This window comes from Poecilia mexicana, unplaced genomic scaffold (assembly GCF_051168715.1).
Source record: "Poecilia mexicana isolate PSO_F unplaced genomic scaffold, ASM5116871v1 scaffold_19, whole genome shotgun sequence".
Classification (NCBI taxonomy): domain Eukaryota; kingdom Metazoa; phylum Chordata; class Actinopteri; order Cyprinodontiformes; family Poeciliidae; genus Poecilia; species Poecilia mexicana.
This window is the reverse complement of record NW_028263388.1, coordinates 17620784-17641673: the sequence shown is the minus strand read 5'-3', so window position 1 is coordinate 17641673 and position 20890 is coordinate 17620784. Positions and strand designations below refer to the sequence as shown.

The window sequence follows — 20890 nt, the reverse complement described above, 5'->3', positions numbered from 1 at the left end:
CGACACACGCACAGATCTACGGCGAACAGGCGGCCACGACAGCCTGCTGGGTGTGTTTCCAGGAAGTCACTTTGTTGTTTCCTCTCTCAGGCAGAATTGAACACGGAGCTGGAGAAAACATCGACGCACCAAAAACCTGATTACAGATAATAAGGTGCTGGCAGCGAGAAGCGATAGCACTGAGAGAGGAAGAATGTGTTGCAGTAAGAGGGGTCTATATTAGCGACGTGAATCGGGCAGTGAAGCATTCTGGGGCTTCGTGTTACAGGCCTTATACGGGGCCCGGGCCCCCGTGTCTCTGTTGCTATGTCTCCGCTATTCTTAGCCTGTGTGTCCCTCAACCTCACCAACCCTGCTGGCCAGAAATCCTCCTTCAACTGAATTTTGTGTTAAAAAGTGGCTTTTAAAGCTCCCAGTCCGCACAGACTTGGTGTTTCTTGGTAGTTTTTGGTTTCAGGGTGAGACTCTGTTAATCTGGTGTGGCTCAGCTTTGCTTTGCACCCTGTTATCTGTGTGTGTGTGTGTCTGCGTGTGTGTGTGTGTGTCTCAGAGGTTCACAGCATCTGACCCACCCACCTACCCACCTCCACCACCACCGCCCCCCGTGGCGTTTGTCCTGAGAGCTGGACTCAGACGAGGAGGGACGGCCGAGAAGCCAGCAACGGGCGGTGGAGGAGCCAGCACCCACCAGGGCACAGAGGACTGGGACGGAAAGGATAACCAGCAGCGAGGCATAAGGGGGAGAAAGTGCGCCGACAGAAGGAGCCGTTAGCAGGAGGAGTGCTGACATTAAGCAGAAGATGAGTACGTACACAGTGACTCTGAACGGCCCGGCTCCGTATGGCTTCAGGCTACAGGGAGGAAAGGACTTCAACATGCCCCTCACCATCTCCAGGGTAAGAAGAAGGAGGCAAATAAATTGGAAATGAAAAGAAAGCAACAAGTAAGGTGTGGTTAACTCTAAACTGTAGCAAAACACCCTGGATGTTCTGTAAAACCTGGCCAATCGTACTTGCTAACTTATAAAACCTACATTTTGTTTTCAAGTTTGCCCTCATTTTATCCTTCACAACTCACATTTATGCACGTTATGCTGGCAGTAGGTGCATTGCGCGTGCAGAAAGGTGTGATTTGCGTATTAAGGAGGAGCTGGCGATCAGATTATGTAATGTTACCGTATGGGATGAAGACAGGGAGGCTCCGATGTAATCTCAGGAGAGATTTCCAGAATAGATCACCACTTGTGAAAAGTCAGGAATAGCTTTAAAGTGATGCCAACTTTCTCTGTAAAAAGTCATATTCATTTGTAAAGCACATTTCAGCAACAAGGCATAAAAACACAAACCAGTTATGAAACGAGCAATAAATTTTACATGTTGTCAAATTCAATTATCAAAAACATCAAGTATTAATAAATGTTTCAGTTACTTTTAATCGAAGACGACGCTCAGCAGGTGGAGTTTCAGCAGTTTTGCAGTTTTCTGGAAGTTTGTTCCATTAAAGTGGAGCATATAAAGGAAATGCTGCTTCTCCATAAGATTTAATAATAAGTACCACTAATTAGCCCTGCAACGTTTTAGAAAAACACACTAATGTGACGTCATTGGTCAAAATTGTAAAGGTGATAAAATTCTCCCACGTCTTCCTTCCTCTTTTTTTACTTTACTGTCATCAGGATGTCTGCACCACTCTCTGTTAGCATTAGCATTCTGGCTAATGCTAACAGAGAGTTACTAACACCTGAGCTACATCAGGTGTTAGCATTAGCGGGAGAGGAGGCCCACCTAACTGGATGATGCTAGAAATATAATAATCTATCAATTTTATGCATTCAAGCTGCACACAATATTTTGAAACTGTAAACATTGATATTATTATGATTATGATTTGATATGTTGTGTAGTTCTAATAAATGATGATACAAAATGTACATAAGCATTTACATTTAACTGAAAACTGATAAATTAAGCTTAATTTTGAACATTTAGTTTCTCGTGATGTAATTAATGACATGTATTTTATAGTGTTAACTGTCAAATACTTCAAAATGCTTTGCTATTCCAAAGCTAAATTACAAATTGTACAGTTTTCTACAGGATAGCGTTTGTCTTAATTCAATAATGTACCAAAAATTACATTATACCAAACAATATACCAACTAGTTTGGTATATTGTTGTTTTGTTTTTTTTTACCTGAACTATCCAGTCGTTCAGGGTGTGACTCTACTTCTGCACCCTAAAAATATAAATTTGTTTTATGTATATTTTGAACTGTATCAAAATATTTTCCCTATAGATCATTACAGGGTTTCTCCCAGCGTATTATAAGCCTGGCGGGCCATCAGGCTTCATATGCGCCCCCTCCAGGCTAAGCAATGCTTATTTACTACAAGGTAAATATTTACCATAAGGTAAATAAGCAATTATATGTATTTTACATACATACATACACTCTTTAATTAGGAACTGATTTCTGGAAAAATTTTGAGTCATTAGCCAGGCAGAGGTGCATTTCATTTAAACATTTTTAAGGATGTTTACACTGGGCACAACACAGAAAAACCTCTCCAAACTGAACGGATGAGTAGAAAACAAATAGAAAGCTCATTAATAATAACCAGACAAAGAACCTCGTCTATATCTACAATTTCTTTTTCAAGAGGCATCTGGGAAGATAACTGTATTGTTTACACAACAATGCAATATTTCAATCAGAGAAATACGTTTGTTTAGTTTTAAAAATATCAAAGCATAAAATAATAAAACGGCTAATAAATCTGGTGCTAATCTGACAGTTACCTGTGCTACCCCCCAGATTATGGCGCCCTGCGTGGTGACCTTAACAGAAAAACACCACAGTAACCTCAAATTCGGATTAAAGTATAATTAGAGGCCCAACTGAGCAGGACTTTAGTCACTGTTTGGCATGTCTGCTGCCGTATGAGCAGCATTAGCTTTAAATAACACGAGAGGAGAGATGGATGGAGGGGCGGGAAAGAAGTAAGGAGGCTAATGACAGCTTGTGTTACCTTTAGTAAGCTTAATTCCTCGCTGCTCGTCAGTTTCATGTTCGGCCTCTGGAGCTGCGCCTGCAGGCCAGATGGTTGGAGGAAGCGGGAAAACGAAGGTGGGACGCTCACCTGTTCCCCTGTCATCTGTTTGTTTATCCTCTGATCTCGGTCTTTGATGTTTTTCATCGCTGGCCTTACGACATTGAATGATTTTATCTGTGCTCCGCGTCCCTCCCTCCTGTTTGCAATGGACTCCTGCAGGTTAACATAACATAAAACACTGGGGCTTGACATGACGGCTCAGGGTGGCGTTACAGTTTGACGCAACTCTGCTGCGGTTGGATTTCCTTCTGCTTTTGCCAAGAACTAAGAAAAGAAACAGACAGTGGATTAATTACATACTGTTAGCTAAAGCACAGAATCCGGTGCACAAACCGCTGATTTAATCTCGAAATATACCAGTTGGCATGTCTAAATCTTACACTCAAGAAGCTTTAATTAAATCAGTTCTATTGTCATTGAGTATAGCTACTGAAATTAGCTAACATACGTGACCATTTTGACTTTTGAAAAAGTACAGAACATTTGATCTTAAGGCACAATAATTCAGTATACAGTAAAGTATGTTTCATCTTCTGCCCTGCTTTGTCTTGTGCTCCAGTGCATATCAAATAATGTCTTTATTTAATGTCTTTATTTCATTTTTCCTGTTCGTCACTGTCCACACGGACATAATCGCTGAAACTCCGATAGTGAGGGATGAAAGAGGAGTGCAAAAAGCAGATCAAAGCAGATGCTGCACAGCATGATCAAGGACATGTGATAGTCATGAAATTGAGCGAAAAGGTGGTGTTATGGCCACTCTTGCATCACAAAAGGTCCAGAAAACAAAAATGCCAGAGTAGTCCCTCAGGAGGAGGTTTTCGACTCACTCAAAAACAATAAAAAGCACTCGCGGAGACTTTTCCTGTTTCAAAGGAGTTTCTTTTACTTATAAAAATAACAAAAAATAATCTCAGAGTTGACTTCAAATAAAACGTTAATTTGCGGTACAAAAACCATTTCACTCCTCACTCCTGCAGCAAACAATCAGATCAACCCCAGCAGCTGCTTCTGCCTGTTAATCACTGCCGGCGGCTGACTGACGAGGAGGAGGGTCTAAGCAAAACAAATAAATAAATACATACATAAATAAATATACAACAATAGATCTACCATTCACATGGCTTTAAACCTGTGGAAATTAATAATTTAGCAAAAAATAAATTTATCTAATTCTTAATAGGCTCCAACAGGTGGCTAGTTTTAGAAAAATGTGGTTAAAATAAATATATATATATTAATATAAGTCAGACAAGACTCTTTTACATGAATGTCAGTAGCAGGTGTTTGTGTGTCGGGCGATGGAAGCAGAGTCAATCACTACGAAGCCATAGGCATCAACAGCATTGCTTATTTTTAACTCTTTAACGAGTTGACTGTAAGTCTAGACCAACACTGTACAGCTCTGAATTCACTTAAACTTTTTGTCCAAACTTTACGAATTATCCAATTCATTACACAACTGTTTTATTGATACAGTCTGACATAAATCAGACTAAATATTTTGTGTTTTAGGTCAATTTTAGGACAGTTACCAAAATAATTTAGAGTTGTTTCCACCAGAATAATAGGATATTTTTGGTTTAAACAAATAGCCTTAGCGATTTGGGTCAAACATTTTGGGACTTCCATGGTTCTTGCAGTAGTTTACTGGAATTTTGGCCCATTCCTCCTGACAGGACTGGGGTAACCGAGTCAACTCTGTCAGCCATCTTGGTAGCTTTGAACACATTCTATGGCATAGAGTTCAGGACTTCTATGATGGCTGCTCCGAACCGCTAATGTGTTGGTTTCTCAGGATCGCGCTCCACTTGAAGACCAATTTGTCCTCTTAGTTTCCAGGCTGATATCCTGAAATTTGGATCTATATTGTGAAGCGCACTGGTCCCTCATGCAGCAAAAGACCCTGAAACTTGGTGCTGTCACACCTGTACTTTTTAATTTGTTTTTCTACGTTGTGATTGGAGGTATGGCTTCTTCCTCACTTAGTTTCTCTTCAGCCCATGTCAGTACAGGACTTGTTTTATTTTGTACTATGATGCCATTTTGCCAGTTCTAGCCAGTATTTTCTTCAGTTCTTTTGCTTTTGCTCTATGGTTGATTTTGGACATTTTTCACCAAAACTCATTCTGGGACTGTGAGTCCATCACTTTGTGGCTGGACATTACCACTGTGTTTATATTTCCATGTAATTATTAAAACGGATGTATTGCATGCTGCAAATTGTACCCAAGTATGAATTAAGCATTTTGAGATCCACAAGTCTTTTCCTGATATCTTGGTTAATTTCTTTTGATTTTCACACTGTCAGGCAAGGATGAAGTCTTTTTGAGGTGAGGCCTTACAATACATCCACATAAAATACATCAAATATAAATTAACCAATCAGATGCTTACAATGCAGTGACATCACCATCTGACATTACCCAACTTGTTCTAAGCCGTAGCAATCTAAGCACATGTAAGCTTCTGAATCTTAAAGTAATAAAGTTTTCTCATTTTTCTGGCATTTATCTAATAGAAGCATAACTTTGGTGAGCCCAGTTAATTTAAAATGGGACTCAATATAAATGTCAAGTCCCAATAAAGATATATTTCTCCCATTAAATTCAAGTGTAATAAAAGTTATAACTGTATTTGTGTTTCAGTTCTGCCATATTTACAACAAAGAAAATCAAGAAACTGACAAAAAACAACTTGAAAATATATTTTTGTTCCTAAAATATCTCGACTGAGATACGTCTTTCCATGAAGCATCTCATGCTTAATTATTTAGTGTGTGATTTTTAGAAATACCCTAAAAATAAACAAAGCGCATCTTTTTAATACCCAAACCCTCCAACAGAGGGCGTCAGACAAGGATAGAGTTTTTAAGGGAAATATGAAATTTGCTAAATTTATAAGTTATTTCAAGTAATGTTAAGACAAAACATTTTACCTGATGCATAATTTGTAAACCTTGTCTTTCTCAGATAACTCCTGGCAGCAAGGCAGCAGGCGGCAGCCTGACCCAGGGCGACATCATCTCATCAATCGACGGGGTCAACACCGACGGGATGAGCCACCTGGACGCCCAGAACAAGATCAAGTCAGCAATCAACAAACTTACGCTCACCATGCAGAAGTAAGCGAGCCTGCAAAACCGAAAGCAACCACTCAAACAAATAGATGTGACCGTAGAGCAATGTCTTTAATGATAGATGTTGGCTGGTAATGAATAATTTGGAAATTTAAGAGAGAATTTAAAAGGATGAAAGGTAGTGTTGGTATCTAATTTGGTACAACTTTCAGATCTTCTTCCTTTTCCGTTGCTCGAGAAAACAGTTTTCCAAATCAAATTGTGTTTTTGTCCTTTAAAAAATGTAATTAAAAGCACAGCATGATTTCATTAATACAGAAATGTGGTGAGGTAGCACAGACAAAAAACTGAAGAGAGAAAAATGGAGCATGTGCTTTTAGTTTACTGTTGTTGCCAAGGACAGAGACATTGTCTTCGTCAGCCACTTCAAGCACAACGCCAGCGCATCCACCAGACTGGGAGTGGAAATTTTACCTTTAAAAGAAACAGAAAAATGCTTGGAAACCAGAATTTTAGATTTATTCATTTAAATGAATTGTTTTTGTGTCCAGTGGTGTTCATTCGAAACCATTTTGTGACCTTTTTTCTTTACTCTCTGACATCAGATCAGACTTTACTGTTTTTGCTTTAGGTCAGTTATAATTAAACCCTTTAAACCACATGTGTCAAACTCGAGGCCCGAGGGCCAAATCTGGCCCGCCGTAGCTTTTTATGTGGCCCTCTGGACTCCAAGTTACATCAATAAGTCCCTCCAGTTTCAACAAACCACATTTTTTCTGCAAATTCTTTTGAAAATTGGTCAGAAACATTGGGTTTTAGTGACTGCTGCCTCAGTTGTACTTGATGTAAAGTTAAAGTCCGTCACACATTAGTGCAAATATCGTAAATATTTCTTACAAATATTTCTAAATTAACACCACAAAATCTGATTTTGATTGAAAAAAAATACAAAAACCAATCATGAAATCCTGAAGAGACTGATTAGTGTGAAAAAGTGTTCAACATTTAGTTTTAAGAAACACAAACAGCTATTTCTTAATTTTATAACAGTCTAATGGGTTTTATCAGTACATTCTGGCACAACCAGCCCTTTAAGAACAAATGTAACTGAGTTTGATACCACTGCTTTAAACAGTAGGGAATGATGGCGACGTCTTTCTAAGGTTTTTCTAAAGTTTACACAAACACATTGCTTGTTTGTGTACCTGCACAACTCCGGTTCATCCTTTGGTTCCATTTCCAGATGTTTGGACAGTTATATGGACGTATTTCCAAAATTTGGATGTCCAACCACCAAACTATTCAGGAAGAAGACATGTTTATGTCACAGAGCAGGTTATGTTCAAAAGCAAAAGACATTGAGAAGATCCAGGCAGAACAATAACGAGAAGGAAATCCTGTTCTGACACAGCCTGAAAAGCCGCTCAGAGAGGAAGAAGCCATAATATCTGCAGCAAACCTCTGAATTAAGATTTATTTGATTGTAATAATGTATTTAAATACCTGGTGTGAGCTCCATGGACATTTTATTTCTAGTAATTAGAACAGAACTGGCTTGCATTGCTTTTTGCCACTCACAATATGGAGGCGATCTTAGTGTACAGTCTATTCTTTTATTATAGATGTGTGTAAAATCCTTGAGGAAATTTAGTTAAACTAGAATCTACATTTATCTTTGATAATTAAAAACAAATGAAATTCTTTCAAATTAATATAAAGGCTGACTAGATTTCAATAAAAATACAGATACTTTTCAATTTTGCTTTTTAAAAAACACAGTGGAGGTCTCAGTTGCTCTCAGATATTTGCTGAAACTGTTCCACAGGCAAGAGAAAATGCCTTTCTGTGAGTTTTTATCTTTAAGTATTAACAAAATACTTTTTCAGATCATTTTTAGTATCTGGATGACTTCTACAGTATAAACAGTTAAAAATGTCCATGCTTTCCTCTCCTTTCTGCAGCTCAAACTTCCAAAAGTCAGATAGAAACAAGTTTCTCAGTCAAGTCAATAAATTTTTAATAAAAATTTTGTTACATTTGTAGATCCAGACGTCCTGTACCAGTTCCCACGGCAGCTCCAAGAATGGACTCACCGATGCCCGTCATCCCACACCAGAAGGTACGCAACAAAAACAAACCGCTGTCAAGGAAAGAAACAGACAAATCAACTAGTAATGTCAGAATCTGGGTTTGTGTCTTTGTGTCTGCCAACGTTGAGGAGAAAATCAGAGAACAAATCCGTCCCATCAGACTCATGGTGCCCTCTAGCGTTAGAAATTTGTAGCGCACCTAGAAAAAGCGCACCAGAGGTCAGCAAACACAAATAGAAGACAAGCTGCCATAATTGGGATTCTTCTATCTGCAAAGCTTGATTCTCTTCTGCTTTTTAAAGAAGTAAAACAAATTATAAAAAACAAAAAGCAATACATTTGTGGAGTAAAAGAAATCTGTTCCCATCTGCAAGATCTGCAGCTGACCTTTTTTCACCTTTTCATTAAATTACAAAATGCAACTTTAAAAAAAAAAGAGGTAAGCAAGTAAAAAAGTGACTGAGAACCTTTAAGTAATTAAAACCGTCCCATTTCTGGTATCTTAGCAAGACTTTAAAAACAATTTTACGCTTTAACCAGAAACAAAAACTCTTCCAGTTAAACTCCAAGTTCACTAATGAGATTAAATGCATAAAATAAGGAATTATATTACAATTTTTGAACTAATAAAACTTTTAAGCTATGGTTGAGTGCTTTTAATTGGATTAAGCTCCATTAATATCGCTGTAAATTCTCAGTAAGCCTTTCCTCCTGGGCTGGGGTCTAACCTTTAGCATGGAGTCTCAGACCAGCTTGTGATAATGATCCCAGTTTGAACTTCTATCTGCTGCTATTCTGTTACCTGGTTTGAGGCCAGGCATGTTTATGTGTGCGATCTTGAAATAGCGTCACATGTGAGAGGTACGAACACTGGGACAAGTACGGGAACTTCAGAGAACATTTTCTTCTCAAAGACCAGATCACGTCTGGTTCAGCTGGATGATGTCATTTCCTTCCACAGCAGCAGCGATTTCAAAACGCCGGCTGTATTGAGCCGGTGCTGGCTGCAAGAGAATAAATATTTTCCACTTTGTATTTCTTAAAATAACTAGAACTTGGTAAGAGTTTTGACTTCGTGATTTTTGGTAAATTTAAAACTGCCCAGTTTGTGATCAAAGCAAGTCACAAAGATCTTCCAGAGAATATTCAAGACGTGTTCAGTTTCGATAAAATAAGATTTAAAAAATAAAAAGGAGAACATTATAAGAAAAACATGTGTGTCCATGTTTAGACGGGATTTTTGGCTAAATGTTGAATTGAATCAATGTAAGGAGATAATTCAGCTTAAAATAAAATGTAAAAAAAGTTATTTTAATTGGTAATATGGCGGGAAGAATGTTGATGGTAGAGACTGAGTGAAATCGACTCCATTACAAAGTTTGTTTTCAGTGGATCGATGTTTGATTGACAAAAATAGCAACAATATCGCTGCTGCGAAATAAATTCTTCAGTGTTTTCTAATTTATGTATTTTGTTTTTCTTCTGTGTTCTTTAAATAAACAATAATGTGTAAAGTAAGACATAGAAAAGGCACAGGATCAAATAAGTCTTCAGTCATGAATTCTTTCAGTCTTCCCACAGAACCGGACTTTGACTACGCCATTCTAACATAAATGTCTAAAAATCATTGTCCTCCTGCAAGATGAGCCTCTGCTCGAGTCCCATCTTTCCTCCAGGACTGTTTCCAGATCCACCCATCTTTATTAACAATTACGGGCTTCCTTGATAAAGAGCATCCCATGTTTCACCCTGTCTCCCACATGTTGTGGAAAACTGCAGCTGGGATGTATTTTGTGTATCTTTTTGAAACTTTTCAAAAATAATTCCAGATTTATCGAGCGTTTGACTAACAGCTGTGGGATGTCAGATTCTCCCGCCTCGTTGTTGGATCTCTGCAGCTCCTCCAGAGTCTCTGCAGGCCTCTTGGCTGCTTCTCTGGTTCATTTCTCCCTGACACGTCTGCTGTTTGTAATATTCTCTGACAAACCCATCAGTTTGGATTTACCTTGAGATTAAAATGCATGCAGGTGGACTCTGTTTACTAATTAGGCTTCATCTGGATTTAATTTAGGGGTATCGCAGTAAAGGCAGCCTGTCGCAATAAGGAACAAATCAATTAATTGCATTGATAAAGAAAAATGTTTTTGGATAATCCATTTTACTGATGATTTTGGTTGGTGTTTTTATTTTATGTTGTTTTTTTTAACATATCTTCCAGTTCCAGTTTGGAGTGTTTTGCAGAAAATTAAAGTTTATTAGTCTTTACTAAGCTTAATGGCTTCAGAACAATATTATCATTTATCGCAATAATTTGTGGGACAATTTATCGTCCAGTAGTTGAACATGGATTATTATGTCATTATCATTATATTAGTTAAAAATGGTCTCAAAACAAACAATACTACCATTTATTCCAATACTTTCTGGGACAAAATTTGTTATTATGGCAGGCAGAGTGGCTAAACACACTTTTAAAATGTCTATTTATAAAATAGTTTTGAAAACCATGAGCCGTTTTTATTCCACTTAGCAATTAATATTGACTTTGTGTAGGTTTTTTACATAAAATCCCAATAAAATAAAATACAAAGTTCAGCTAAAGCTGGTATTGAGTACCTTTAGTTTTTGGGGGTTTTTTAAGAGCGCCCTGGTGGACCTCCAGCATATCAAATCCAGATATCAGTCTCTGTTAATGCGCTTCCCTTCTGGAGCTGAGCTGGTTTACAGTGACAGCCAAAGGTACATCAGGCGTCAGGAATCAAGCCGGTGAGCTCATTCATGCCAGTGGCCCCACCTCACACACACACACACACTGATAGGTCGGAGCAGCTGTTGAACTGGGTAATGGAACTTTCCACTCTGGTTTCAAACCATCATCCTGAATCCCCTGAATGCCGAACCCAAGATAGGGCACCCCCCGTCTGCAGGGAGAGGTCTCATCTATTGGACGTTTTCTACTTGTACACACAGTAAACCCAAGTTCTGCATAGAACAATCAGTTTGGTTACCAAACTTTGCCAAGATCAGATAAATGCATTTGGTGCAAAGTGTTGCTTTTTGGGTGTTTAAGTACCTAAAATACTCAAAAAACTAAAAATGGTAAGGATTAAATTGTCTAAGATGGATGTTTTCTCATGTAATAAACGCAAAATATAAAAAGTTACAACCAGATTAGACAACTGATCTACCAATTACTGCATTATTCTGTGTAATATGGAGCTGAGGTCACAGGTCAATGGACCATAAAGTACATTTTTGGTAGTTTGGTCAGAACATCTATGTTTTGTTTTTCCTTTAGGATCCCAAACTTCTCAACATATGAAGTCATTTTCTTTCTTGAATTTATTTTAGGGATTTAACACAAAATAATTGCAATAAATTTGCTCAGGTTAAGAGTTTTTTTTTTTTTTTACAAGCTTTTAGAGTGGGCACTTATTAGGAAAATGTTGTTTAAGGCTGCATTGAATGTGTTCTCTGTTTATGTAATTTCTGAGTATTATGGTGGGACCTTAGTTTTTAGATTGGCAATATCTCATCTCGAAAAAGCCACCACAATGCAAAATGGCAAAGATAGTTTTTGTTTTTACAGCTAGAGATTGGTTAATAGTCAGTTAGTGGTGTTAGCTTAATTTAGCAGTAAAGCATCCAATTTATTTCCAACATGGTAATTAAAATTAGAAAATGTTGAATAATTTCAATACATTTTTACAGCGATTTTAAAAGCTGTTAAAAACTAGCATTTGGTGTTGTTGATGCCAAAATGAATTTATTTAATGCTAGTTTTGCATCTCTGCTCTGAAGTAGCTGATGTGAGCTAAAAAGCTTAAGCACTTGTAGTAAACTTGTTAAATTATAATGTTCAATCTATTTCTAATGAGTCACAATGTGGGTTAAACCATCTCAAATTTAACATTAGCTACTATAGCCATGACGCTAACAAGCTAACTAGAGGCTAGTTAGTAATTAGCATTATGTTACTCTTCTTTTTTCTCAAACAAAAACAGAGAAATACCTAATCAAGATACTTATTAAATTATTAAATTCAATTCCCATAGTTCCCTGATTTCCAAAGAAGTAACACTTACTGAAAAATGTATTTAAAAATAAAACACGTAATCTGCCTTCTGTCTAAACAACCTGAATATATTCTTGAAATGCAATATGAAAACAAATGCATAAAACACTAACAAATATTAGTGTTTTAATGTGATAAAAAGACATTACTTTAAAAACAAAACAAAGAATGTCACTCAGTTTCTGTGTTCAGACTAAATTCAGACTTTTTACTGAATGTAGAGGCTTAAGAAGAAGACTGTGTATCATCAGAAATTGATGTGATTGACACTCTAAATGATTATTGGGGATTGCACACAACCAAAGATTTTCTTATAATATTATGACAATAATATGTTTGTTTATGCATGATGAAAATCCCACAAAGTGAACCAGACTTAATACAGAGTTGATTCGACCAATCAACAGGCAACAAACCAAGTAACCCAATTTTACCTTTATCTTCCCACTCTAGTATTTATTAAAATAAAATAGAAAAAAAAAACTACATTTTGTTGATTGTGACTCATACTTAACTCTTGGTAGTGACCGTTTATTAAGAGATAAACCCTTTGTGTTTCTTTGTAGAGGCACAGAGCATCTGCAGAATTAATTTCCAGTTCTGACATAAATGGATCTGGTACTTTGTGCTACGTTTGTGTATATTTCTGTCCTGTGCTAAATGTGTCCTGCATCATGTGACTGAAACACTTCTGTTCTTGTCAGTCATTCCTGATGATAAAATAGGAGCAGAGAAACATCACACTGATGATAAATGGCTGCTATTCTGACCTGAACCTGGGATTACTGGAGAACATTGTTGAATGCAAACATAATGTGATATTATTACCGTTATTGAATTTAACTTTCTCCTTTTTGTTTCTGTGTGTCTGTACGTTGCTCTGATGTGTTTCAGGTCATTGCCAACACAGCTGCAAAGTGAGTATCCGAGTAATTTTTTAATAAAAGATACAGTTGGTGTGGAAACATTAGTCTGCAGATGAGTTTTATAATACAGGAACATCTGAATAAGTTACAAAATAATTGAAAAAGTCAAGTTTGTGTTAAGTGGATTCTTTACACATATTCAGAGTATTTATTTTTGTTAATTTTTGTTTTGTTAGCAAGTCCTAAGGGTTTATACAGCTCCACTGATTGGAGTCTCTGACACCAGCACTTTTTGAAACCAGGTAGCAATCAAACTTTCTAGGAACCCCTTCGGCACAGGTGTTGCTATTTACTATGTTACTTCAGTAACTTTATGGGGAAAAAAAAACTTTTAGGAGTATCAGTATGTTTTACTTTTACCTGAATAATTTTACGATGAAGTATCCCTACTCTAACTTATATAAAATTTCTGGATACTCTACAAACTGTGAGCAACTTCACTGAATGAAAGCAAGCAAAAATTCACCAGACATAGACTTACTCCTGCAGTTTTTGTTAGTTTCATATAGTACTGTTTTCCAAATCAAGAATCTAATTGGGAAAAATATTTTGTAATTATTTTATTCATATGAATTAATTTCATTTTGGTCTTTAAAATACCAAAATTTCCACATAATTTTATATTTTGCTCCCTCTGATTATGTAATTTTTAGATATTAAATAATTTTGATCACTTACTCAGTTCTTGAATATTCTTTTTACCAAATAATCTTTTACTCTTACTTGAGTAATTTCATGTACTTTTACTTCAGTAAAAATGTGTTGAAGTAGTGTTGCTTTTACTTGAGTGACGTTTTTGTTTTGTTGATTTTAATAATGTAGGTAAATTATCTGTCTAGGTAATTAGATCCTTTTCTATTTTTGGTTTGTTTTTGTGACAGGGTTTTGTTTTGGCAATATTATGGATGTGAAGTTTGTCAAAAGTTATTTTATTCTTTGAATTTATTTAATTTAGTCAAGAAGTTGCTTCTTCTCCTGACATTTAATGGTGTCTTAAGTTCTTTTACGCTGTTCTTGACAGTTGCTGGTAGTTACCGTAGCAACCATTAACCGACAGCTCCTCCCCCTTTTTCAGTTGTTGTCGGTAATTGTGGGGCAGTTAATCAGCAACTTGAATTCCTCACATTGCAGCCCGAAGTGACCCAATTCCAATTTTTTATTTTATTTTTTTATGTAATGTGACCTGTATCTGATCTTTTCATGACAGTCTGAACAACACAAGTCGGAGGTTTTTCGAATGCGACCCAGGCCTCTCGGATATCTGATACGTATCCAATTCAAATGTGACATAACGTCCAGGTGCCATTCATCCGACCTGAACGTCACTGATACTCGACAAACGTCACTATTCTGCGTCCTGATACGCGCAAGGGGGAAAAAAAACAACAATCATGACGGACTAGAATGAGGATTAGGTTGTTAAGATGCTGCTCCGGTCATAACAATTTCATAATCATATGCTATGTCCCACCGTTAGCATCCATGTTTACTTCAAACACTGAGCACTTCTTTATGACGGTTAGTAAAACACTGAGCACGCTCCCTATGTGTGACGTTATTGCGCCCTCTACTGCGCATGCTGGACACTTTCAGGTCGTTTGCAGTTCACACTGGAGAACACATACAGGTGACATATATTTGGAAGTGTGAACGGCAACAGCGAAAAAAATCTGTTTTGACAAAATAATCGGATTTGGGTCACTGCAGGCTGCAGTGTGAACGTAACTTAATAAAAACAGTGAACCTGAGTGTGTCTGTTGTGAAATCAAACTACTGGACCTGAGACAAACATGGAAAGGGTTACTTACACATGTTTGGGGTTGATGACCTCTTTGGTCAGATCATGACCAGTGACCTCGCGTGTCTTGAATTTCTGCCTCTGACCCGGATCTGTTTCCTGTTCCCACACTTCCCTGTGACCTGACAGCGTGGAGTACACCCCCAGCTTCAACCCCATCGCTTTGAAAGACTCTGCCTTGTCCACCCACAAACCCATTGAAGTGAGGGGCCCGGGCGGAAAGGCCACTATCGTTCACGCCCAGTACAACACACCAATCAGCATGTACTCGCAGGACGCCATCATGGACGCCATTGCAGGACAGTCGCAGGCCAAAGGACACGACAGGTGAGACTGGAAACCAGAATAAATTCAGTGTTTCACCTCCCATCCTCAATTGATAATTTGATATTTTCATCACTTTTGGTCATTTCATCCAAATTAATGGAGGAGAAAAATCATATTTTAACACTTAAACACAGTTACATAATTTCATTGTAGTCAATTATTTTATTCCTAGCTAGATTTAAAAGATTTAAACAAACCAAATCAGGAAAGTCTCAGACAGAAGAGGAAGTACTTTAATGTTAAACACAGTGTATTAATGTATAGATATTCTTATAAATAACTAATTAAATGGTTGAAAAACAATCAAATGCATTCTGTTTTGTTGACTGCATTTGATTGTTGTTAAAGGGTGAACTGGCCCGTTAAGCCAAGCAGTGAAGCTTTTGAGCCCATAATATGCTCACATGCAGGTTTTAAGAGGCATTAAGATGAATAAGTTTATATACTATAATGTAAAAAATAAAAAAAACATGGCCCATGTGATAAAGACGCTTTCAGATTCCAGGAACATTTTATTAGTTCATGTAACTATTAGGCACAGTTATCTTTCTATTGTTTATACACTACAGGAACTAAAGTTTATATGTGTATATGTATATATGTTTTAATTTTTTTTTCCAACAGAACCTTTCAGGACTAAAATGACCGTTTATAACATGTTGTCTTGGCTTCTGAACCTTTCAAGACGTGAAGGCCAATATTGGTTCTCTGATTGATTGGAAAAGTGTTGTTTAAGTCAAGTATTTTGTTTTCTGAGGTGTGTATCATTTTTGAGAATAAGTTAATGTTTAAAACTTCTTGACTGTTAAGTTACATTTGACAGGCCGTTACCTAGCAACCCCAGCCCAGTCCATCACCTAACAACACAAGCGGAGCTCTAGCACATTTGGTCAGCCGGTTTTACTATTGTATGGTTGTGTGCAATGGCTGCTGGAAAAGACAAGTGCTATGTTGTTGATTTGTTATCCAGAAATCACATGCTGCATTATTATGGGTTGTGCAGAAGGCTCTACTTCTACTTTTCAAAGATGTACAGTTGTATTATTACGCAGCTGTTTGCAGCCATTTTCATATGAGTGTAAACGTTGAGTGGGTAGCGTGGCCAGCAGCAGATTATTTGGATTTAAAGTGACAAGACACCCTAAAACATTCTGAAAGAAGCTAAAACAAATAGCCAGAACTGACTAGACTGAAAATTCATAATCTAAGAATGATTTTGTGCTAAAAATTAATGAACATGTTTTGTATAGACCATATAAGTATCGAAACCTGTTCAAGGAAGAATAGGTTACCTTTAAAAAAAAAAAAAAAACAGGCTTAAACCCCCCAAAATTACAACATTATGAGTCAAAGGGAGATGCTGATGAATAAAAAAACATAAAATGACATGTTAGGCACTCAGACGATAAATATGAGCTCTATAAACTTAGAGATATTTTGCATGTATAACAATTACGTTTGAAAAGCCATGGCAGTGTAATATTGCTTCTTAAAGCCTACGCTGCTGCAAATAGTATGCCAACAGTAGATTGTTTGGCTTTTCTTTTCTGGCTAGCCAGTGTCTGTGCCCTGTACTCCTCTGTTCCTTTCACCCACTCTCCTCTGCTCATTCCATCCTACAAACCAACCCCACCTGTGATCTGTCCTCCACCCATTCCTCCCCATCCTCCCTTCCTGATCGTGACCCAGCGAGGAGGCTGGCTCTCCTTTGGCGTGAGTACAGCGGCGTCGCCTTTCCATTCTCCTCAGACTCATGCCTTTTTTGTGCCCTAACAGTTTGTGCATTGCTCCAGATGCTTCACTTATTTATCACCAAATAAATGCACATATTTATATGTGCATTTTATATATATATATATATGTGTGTGTGTGTGTGTGTGCATTTATTTGGTGATAATGGGTTGTGTGTTTGAAGGACGAACCGTCTAACTGTGACTCTTTCATGAACTCCTTAATGTTGAGAAGTACTTCCAGGTACTTCGGACAAAGTGTGAGACTGCAGCTTGCGTTGAAGATGTCTAGCTTTACGTAATCTGGAATCTGTGATTTCATCTGAAAAGATGACAAAAACTGAAACTCACTTCTCTAACCCTCTGAGGAATGCAGTCATGTTGCCTTAAAGTTCCCTTACTGCAGGATCTCCACATCTATCTATTAATAATAGAGGAGTAATTATGTATTTTTATGTCCACAAATTAAATCAAGTCGTGGTTTAGGAAATGTATTGTCCCTTAATAGCATTTCAGCGACGGTGAGTTTCTTTTTGTGGTGCATCAGAGTTTTTAGAAAGATTGAATGAGACACAGAATTAAATAATCAAGAGTTTAGCCTTAAAACAATAAATTTTCAAAGTAAAAATTATGACAGTGAATTTAAAAATCGTTAAAAGTGTTTGACCTCCCATCTTAGAAATACACCAAATCAAAACTATAATAGACTATGTGGCATATATTTTTATATTTTAAGGACATCTAAAGATAATGTTTCAGATCATTTCTGTAGCTTAAATGTAGTTTTATTTCTTATAACTAGGAATAAGAAACTCCATGCTACAACATAAAAAGTCAATTATAAGACAACTTATTTCATAATCATAGTTTTATAAATTAAAATTATAACCAATTATCTGTGCCATCATTCCAGCTTGAAAATAAATTATTTATATATTATTTTTTTAAGTAGGTCAAATGGGCTTCCATAATATTTTAATATATTTTTTAAATTGCTCACTTTTTACTCCTGTTGAACTTACCAGTTCAAAAGTCAGAATTATAACTTTAAAAGTTTGAATTTATAGGTCAAAAAATAAATATAAATTGTGACATTTCTATTTTAAGTGGCAGACATATTCAAATATCCAAAGATTTCTACATGATTGATAATATTTCAATCTAATTTAAATTATAGCTCAGTTTCTCAAATTATGATTTTGATTTTATCAACATTCTAAATTATGACTTTTAATGTTAAAAATTATGACTTATGAAATACAACATTTAGCACATTTATATTTTACTTTGTAAAAATAATATTTTAAATCACATTTTAAAACAAAAATATGTATTGTTAGCAGTATATATTGTTTTTATTGGATCTGTTACAGATGTAAAATAGCTCATTAGTGCCCCTAGTGGCGGTAGTTAACGTGTTCATCAAGATGGCAGGACCAATTCTTCTAAACTGTGAAATAAGAGAGAAATTATAAACGTGGGTATAAAATGTTTCCATTCGTGGCCTGAGTTTCCTCTCCGCCCTGCAGTGGAGTTCTCCCGATCAAGGAGCCTGTGGTGGACTGTGCATCTCCCGTGTACCAAGCCGTGATCCGGGCACCAGACACAAACCAGGACATGTCTGAGTGGGCTCGCCGTGCCGCCAACCTGCAGTCGAAAAGCTTCAGGATCCTGGCTCACATCACTGGCACTGAATACCGTCAGTACCAGGCTCATCAAACGTTTCCTCTGCCCTTTTTTTGTACGCTCTAATTTGATTTTTCTGATTATTTCTGCACTTTTTGTCTTCACAGTGCAAGATCCAGATGAGGAGGCACTGCAGAAATCAAGGTGAAGGTTAATCTACTTTTCTGGGAAACAAAAGTTTTTGGATTTTCTTTAGATTTTTATCGCAAAAATAAAAATAAGGCTTCTGGGATGATCCAGTCAAACACATTCAACATAAACAACTGTTATGTGATAGCAAATTAAAATAAAAAATAACAAATACAACATGGAGGATATAGATCAAATCAAACTAATTGTATGATAATGAAAAATACTCTACAAAAGGATATTAATATCCTTACAGAAAAATATATAATACAATATGAGGGTAAGAAGAATCATCCATCAATCAAAATTGTTGTTTTCCTTCTTAAAGCTATTTGAAATTCATTCTTATGATGGATCTGCAATACATTGTTACAGGAAATATTGATTTGATTTAATGTTAGATGGTGAATTTCTCAGATATGTGTGATTTTACAATGTTTCTGCCCTCATTACTGTTAAATTTCTGCTAACTTTCCATTACTGAGGATCATTAGATCACACTAAGCACGCTGTGTGTTGCTTCCTCACAGCATTTCAATGCAACGCAGTATGAATTTAACACAGCAGGGTTTCCCTCAGTGTATTATAAGCCTGGCGGGCCACCAGGCTTTACTTGTGCCCCCACCAGGCTTAGCATTGTTAATTTACCTTTTAATTAGTTTTTTTAATTATTGCCTTTTTAAAGACTTTATAGTTGGTGTTTAGGCATTAATCTTCCAGTCTGCCAAAATTCACAACTATCAAGTAATATTTTAAAATTACCTGTTAACTTTAAACATTTTTTTACTCGAAAACATGGCGGCCGGCCAGCTCGATGGGCTTAGCAAGTTTTCTGGGGTAAACCCTGCACAGGATCAGTTTTCTAGACATTTATGACTTGATTCTGAGGAATAGTTTTAGAAAACATCCTTCAAACACCACCGCGCTTTGTTTTTCGGGTTGAATGTGTTTTCAAAGGCAGTGTTAGAGCAGAAGCTTGCAGTTTCTCAGAGAATAACGCTAACGTAAGCTGCTTTTCCTGATGTGACCGCCTTGTCCTGTCGCCCTCGCCAACAGAGAGCGATTCGAGTCAGAGGTCAAAGGGCCGCGCTTTGCCAAGTTGAAGAACTGGCACCACGGATTGTCTGCACAGATCCTCAACGTCCAGGAATAAAGAGGAGAAGGAAATTCAAAGAGAGGGAAGAGTCGCAGAAGAAAGGAGGACATATAAACACGGGAAGAGAGAACAGGAAGTACGAGAGAAAATGAACAAGAGGAGAAAAGCAAGCTATAGCTGTTGCCTAGATTAGTAGAAAGTGTATTAATGTTAGTATGAGGATGCTATGTGTTTATAAGTTAAAGTGTCAAATATATCTGTCTCCTATTTAGATCTGCTCTCATGATAGGTTCTTTCTTTTTCCATGTCCTGATTATTGGGGAAGATGTACAAAAAAAAAAAACAAATATTGAAGTGAAACTGCAGAAATGTTTCCTTTTTCTTTTTTGCTGCTGGAGAGAAATCGCAGATGTATGAATTAAAAAAAACAAACTATATGAGCACGTTTGTCAGATGTGACAGCAAGAGGAATACACAGTTTATCTATATGCACAAGTACAGTATGTAAAAATGCACTCAGAAATGTACTGATATCAATGTGAATAAATGTTTTATTAAATCTACAGATGGTGCTGTGTTTTGAAATGACGTGAGGAAATAAAGAAAATGAGATTAATAATAATTTGATAGTTATTGTTATATAATCTGGAGAAAAAAAGTTATTTTTTAAAACAAGTTTTATAGTAAGCATGAGTAACAAAACAAATGTTGAAATAAATAGATGGAAAATTAATGGCATTTCCAGACTCTGTAGTCCAAATTTTGTGTGATTCCCTGCATCTGTGGTTAAAATAATAATGCAACTGATATTAAATAAAAAATTTATACATAAATAATATAG

General features: G+C 36.7%; 1 protein-coding gene across 2 annotated transcripts; it reads left to right on the top strand.

The window, feature by feature from the left end:
• The first annotated feature begins 25 nt into the window (after positions 1–25).
• ldb3b (LIM domain binding 3b) lies at positions 26–20612 on the top strand. Of its 2 annotated transcripts, XM_014968704.2 has the most exons (10): positions 28–154; positions 551–896; positions 6086–6237; positions 8236–8311; positions 13252–13274; positions 15211–15408; positions 17098–17121; positions 18668–18837; positions 18932–18968; positions 20010–20612. In XM_014968704.2, exons 2-10 carry the CDS (start codon positions 801–803, stop codon positions 20104–20106), a joined length of 873 nt encoding a protein of 290 aa, XP_014824190.1. In that variant the 5' UTR covers positions 28–154; positions 551–800; the 3' UTR covers positions 20107–20612. The 2 variants fall into 2 exon arrangements, with proteins under 2 accessions (XP_014824195.1, XP_014824190.1); XM_014968709.2 differs by lacking the exon at positions 17098–17121 and having other exon boundaries at positions 26–154.
• The last annotated feature ends 278 nt before the right edge of the window (positions 20613–20890 follow it).

What these genes read in the sequence shown, in the direction of transcription:
- ldb3b (XM_014968704.2), top strand. Translation starts at nt 801, where the DNA reads ATGAGTACGTACACAGTGACTCTGAACGGCCCGGCTCCGTATGGCTTC. An exon ending in TGCCCCTCACCATCTCCAGG is followed by an intron (nt 897 to 6,085) that starts GTAAGAAGAAGG and finishes TGTCTTTCTCAG; the next exon opens with ATAACTCCTGGCAGCAAGGC. An exon ending in GAGGCTGGCTCTCCTTTGGC is followed by an intron (nt 17,122 to 18,667) that starts GTGAGTACAGCG and finishes TCCGCCCTGCAG; the next exon opens with TGGAGTTCTCCCGATCAAGG.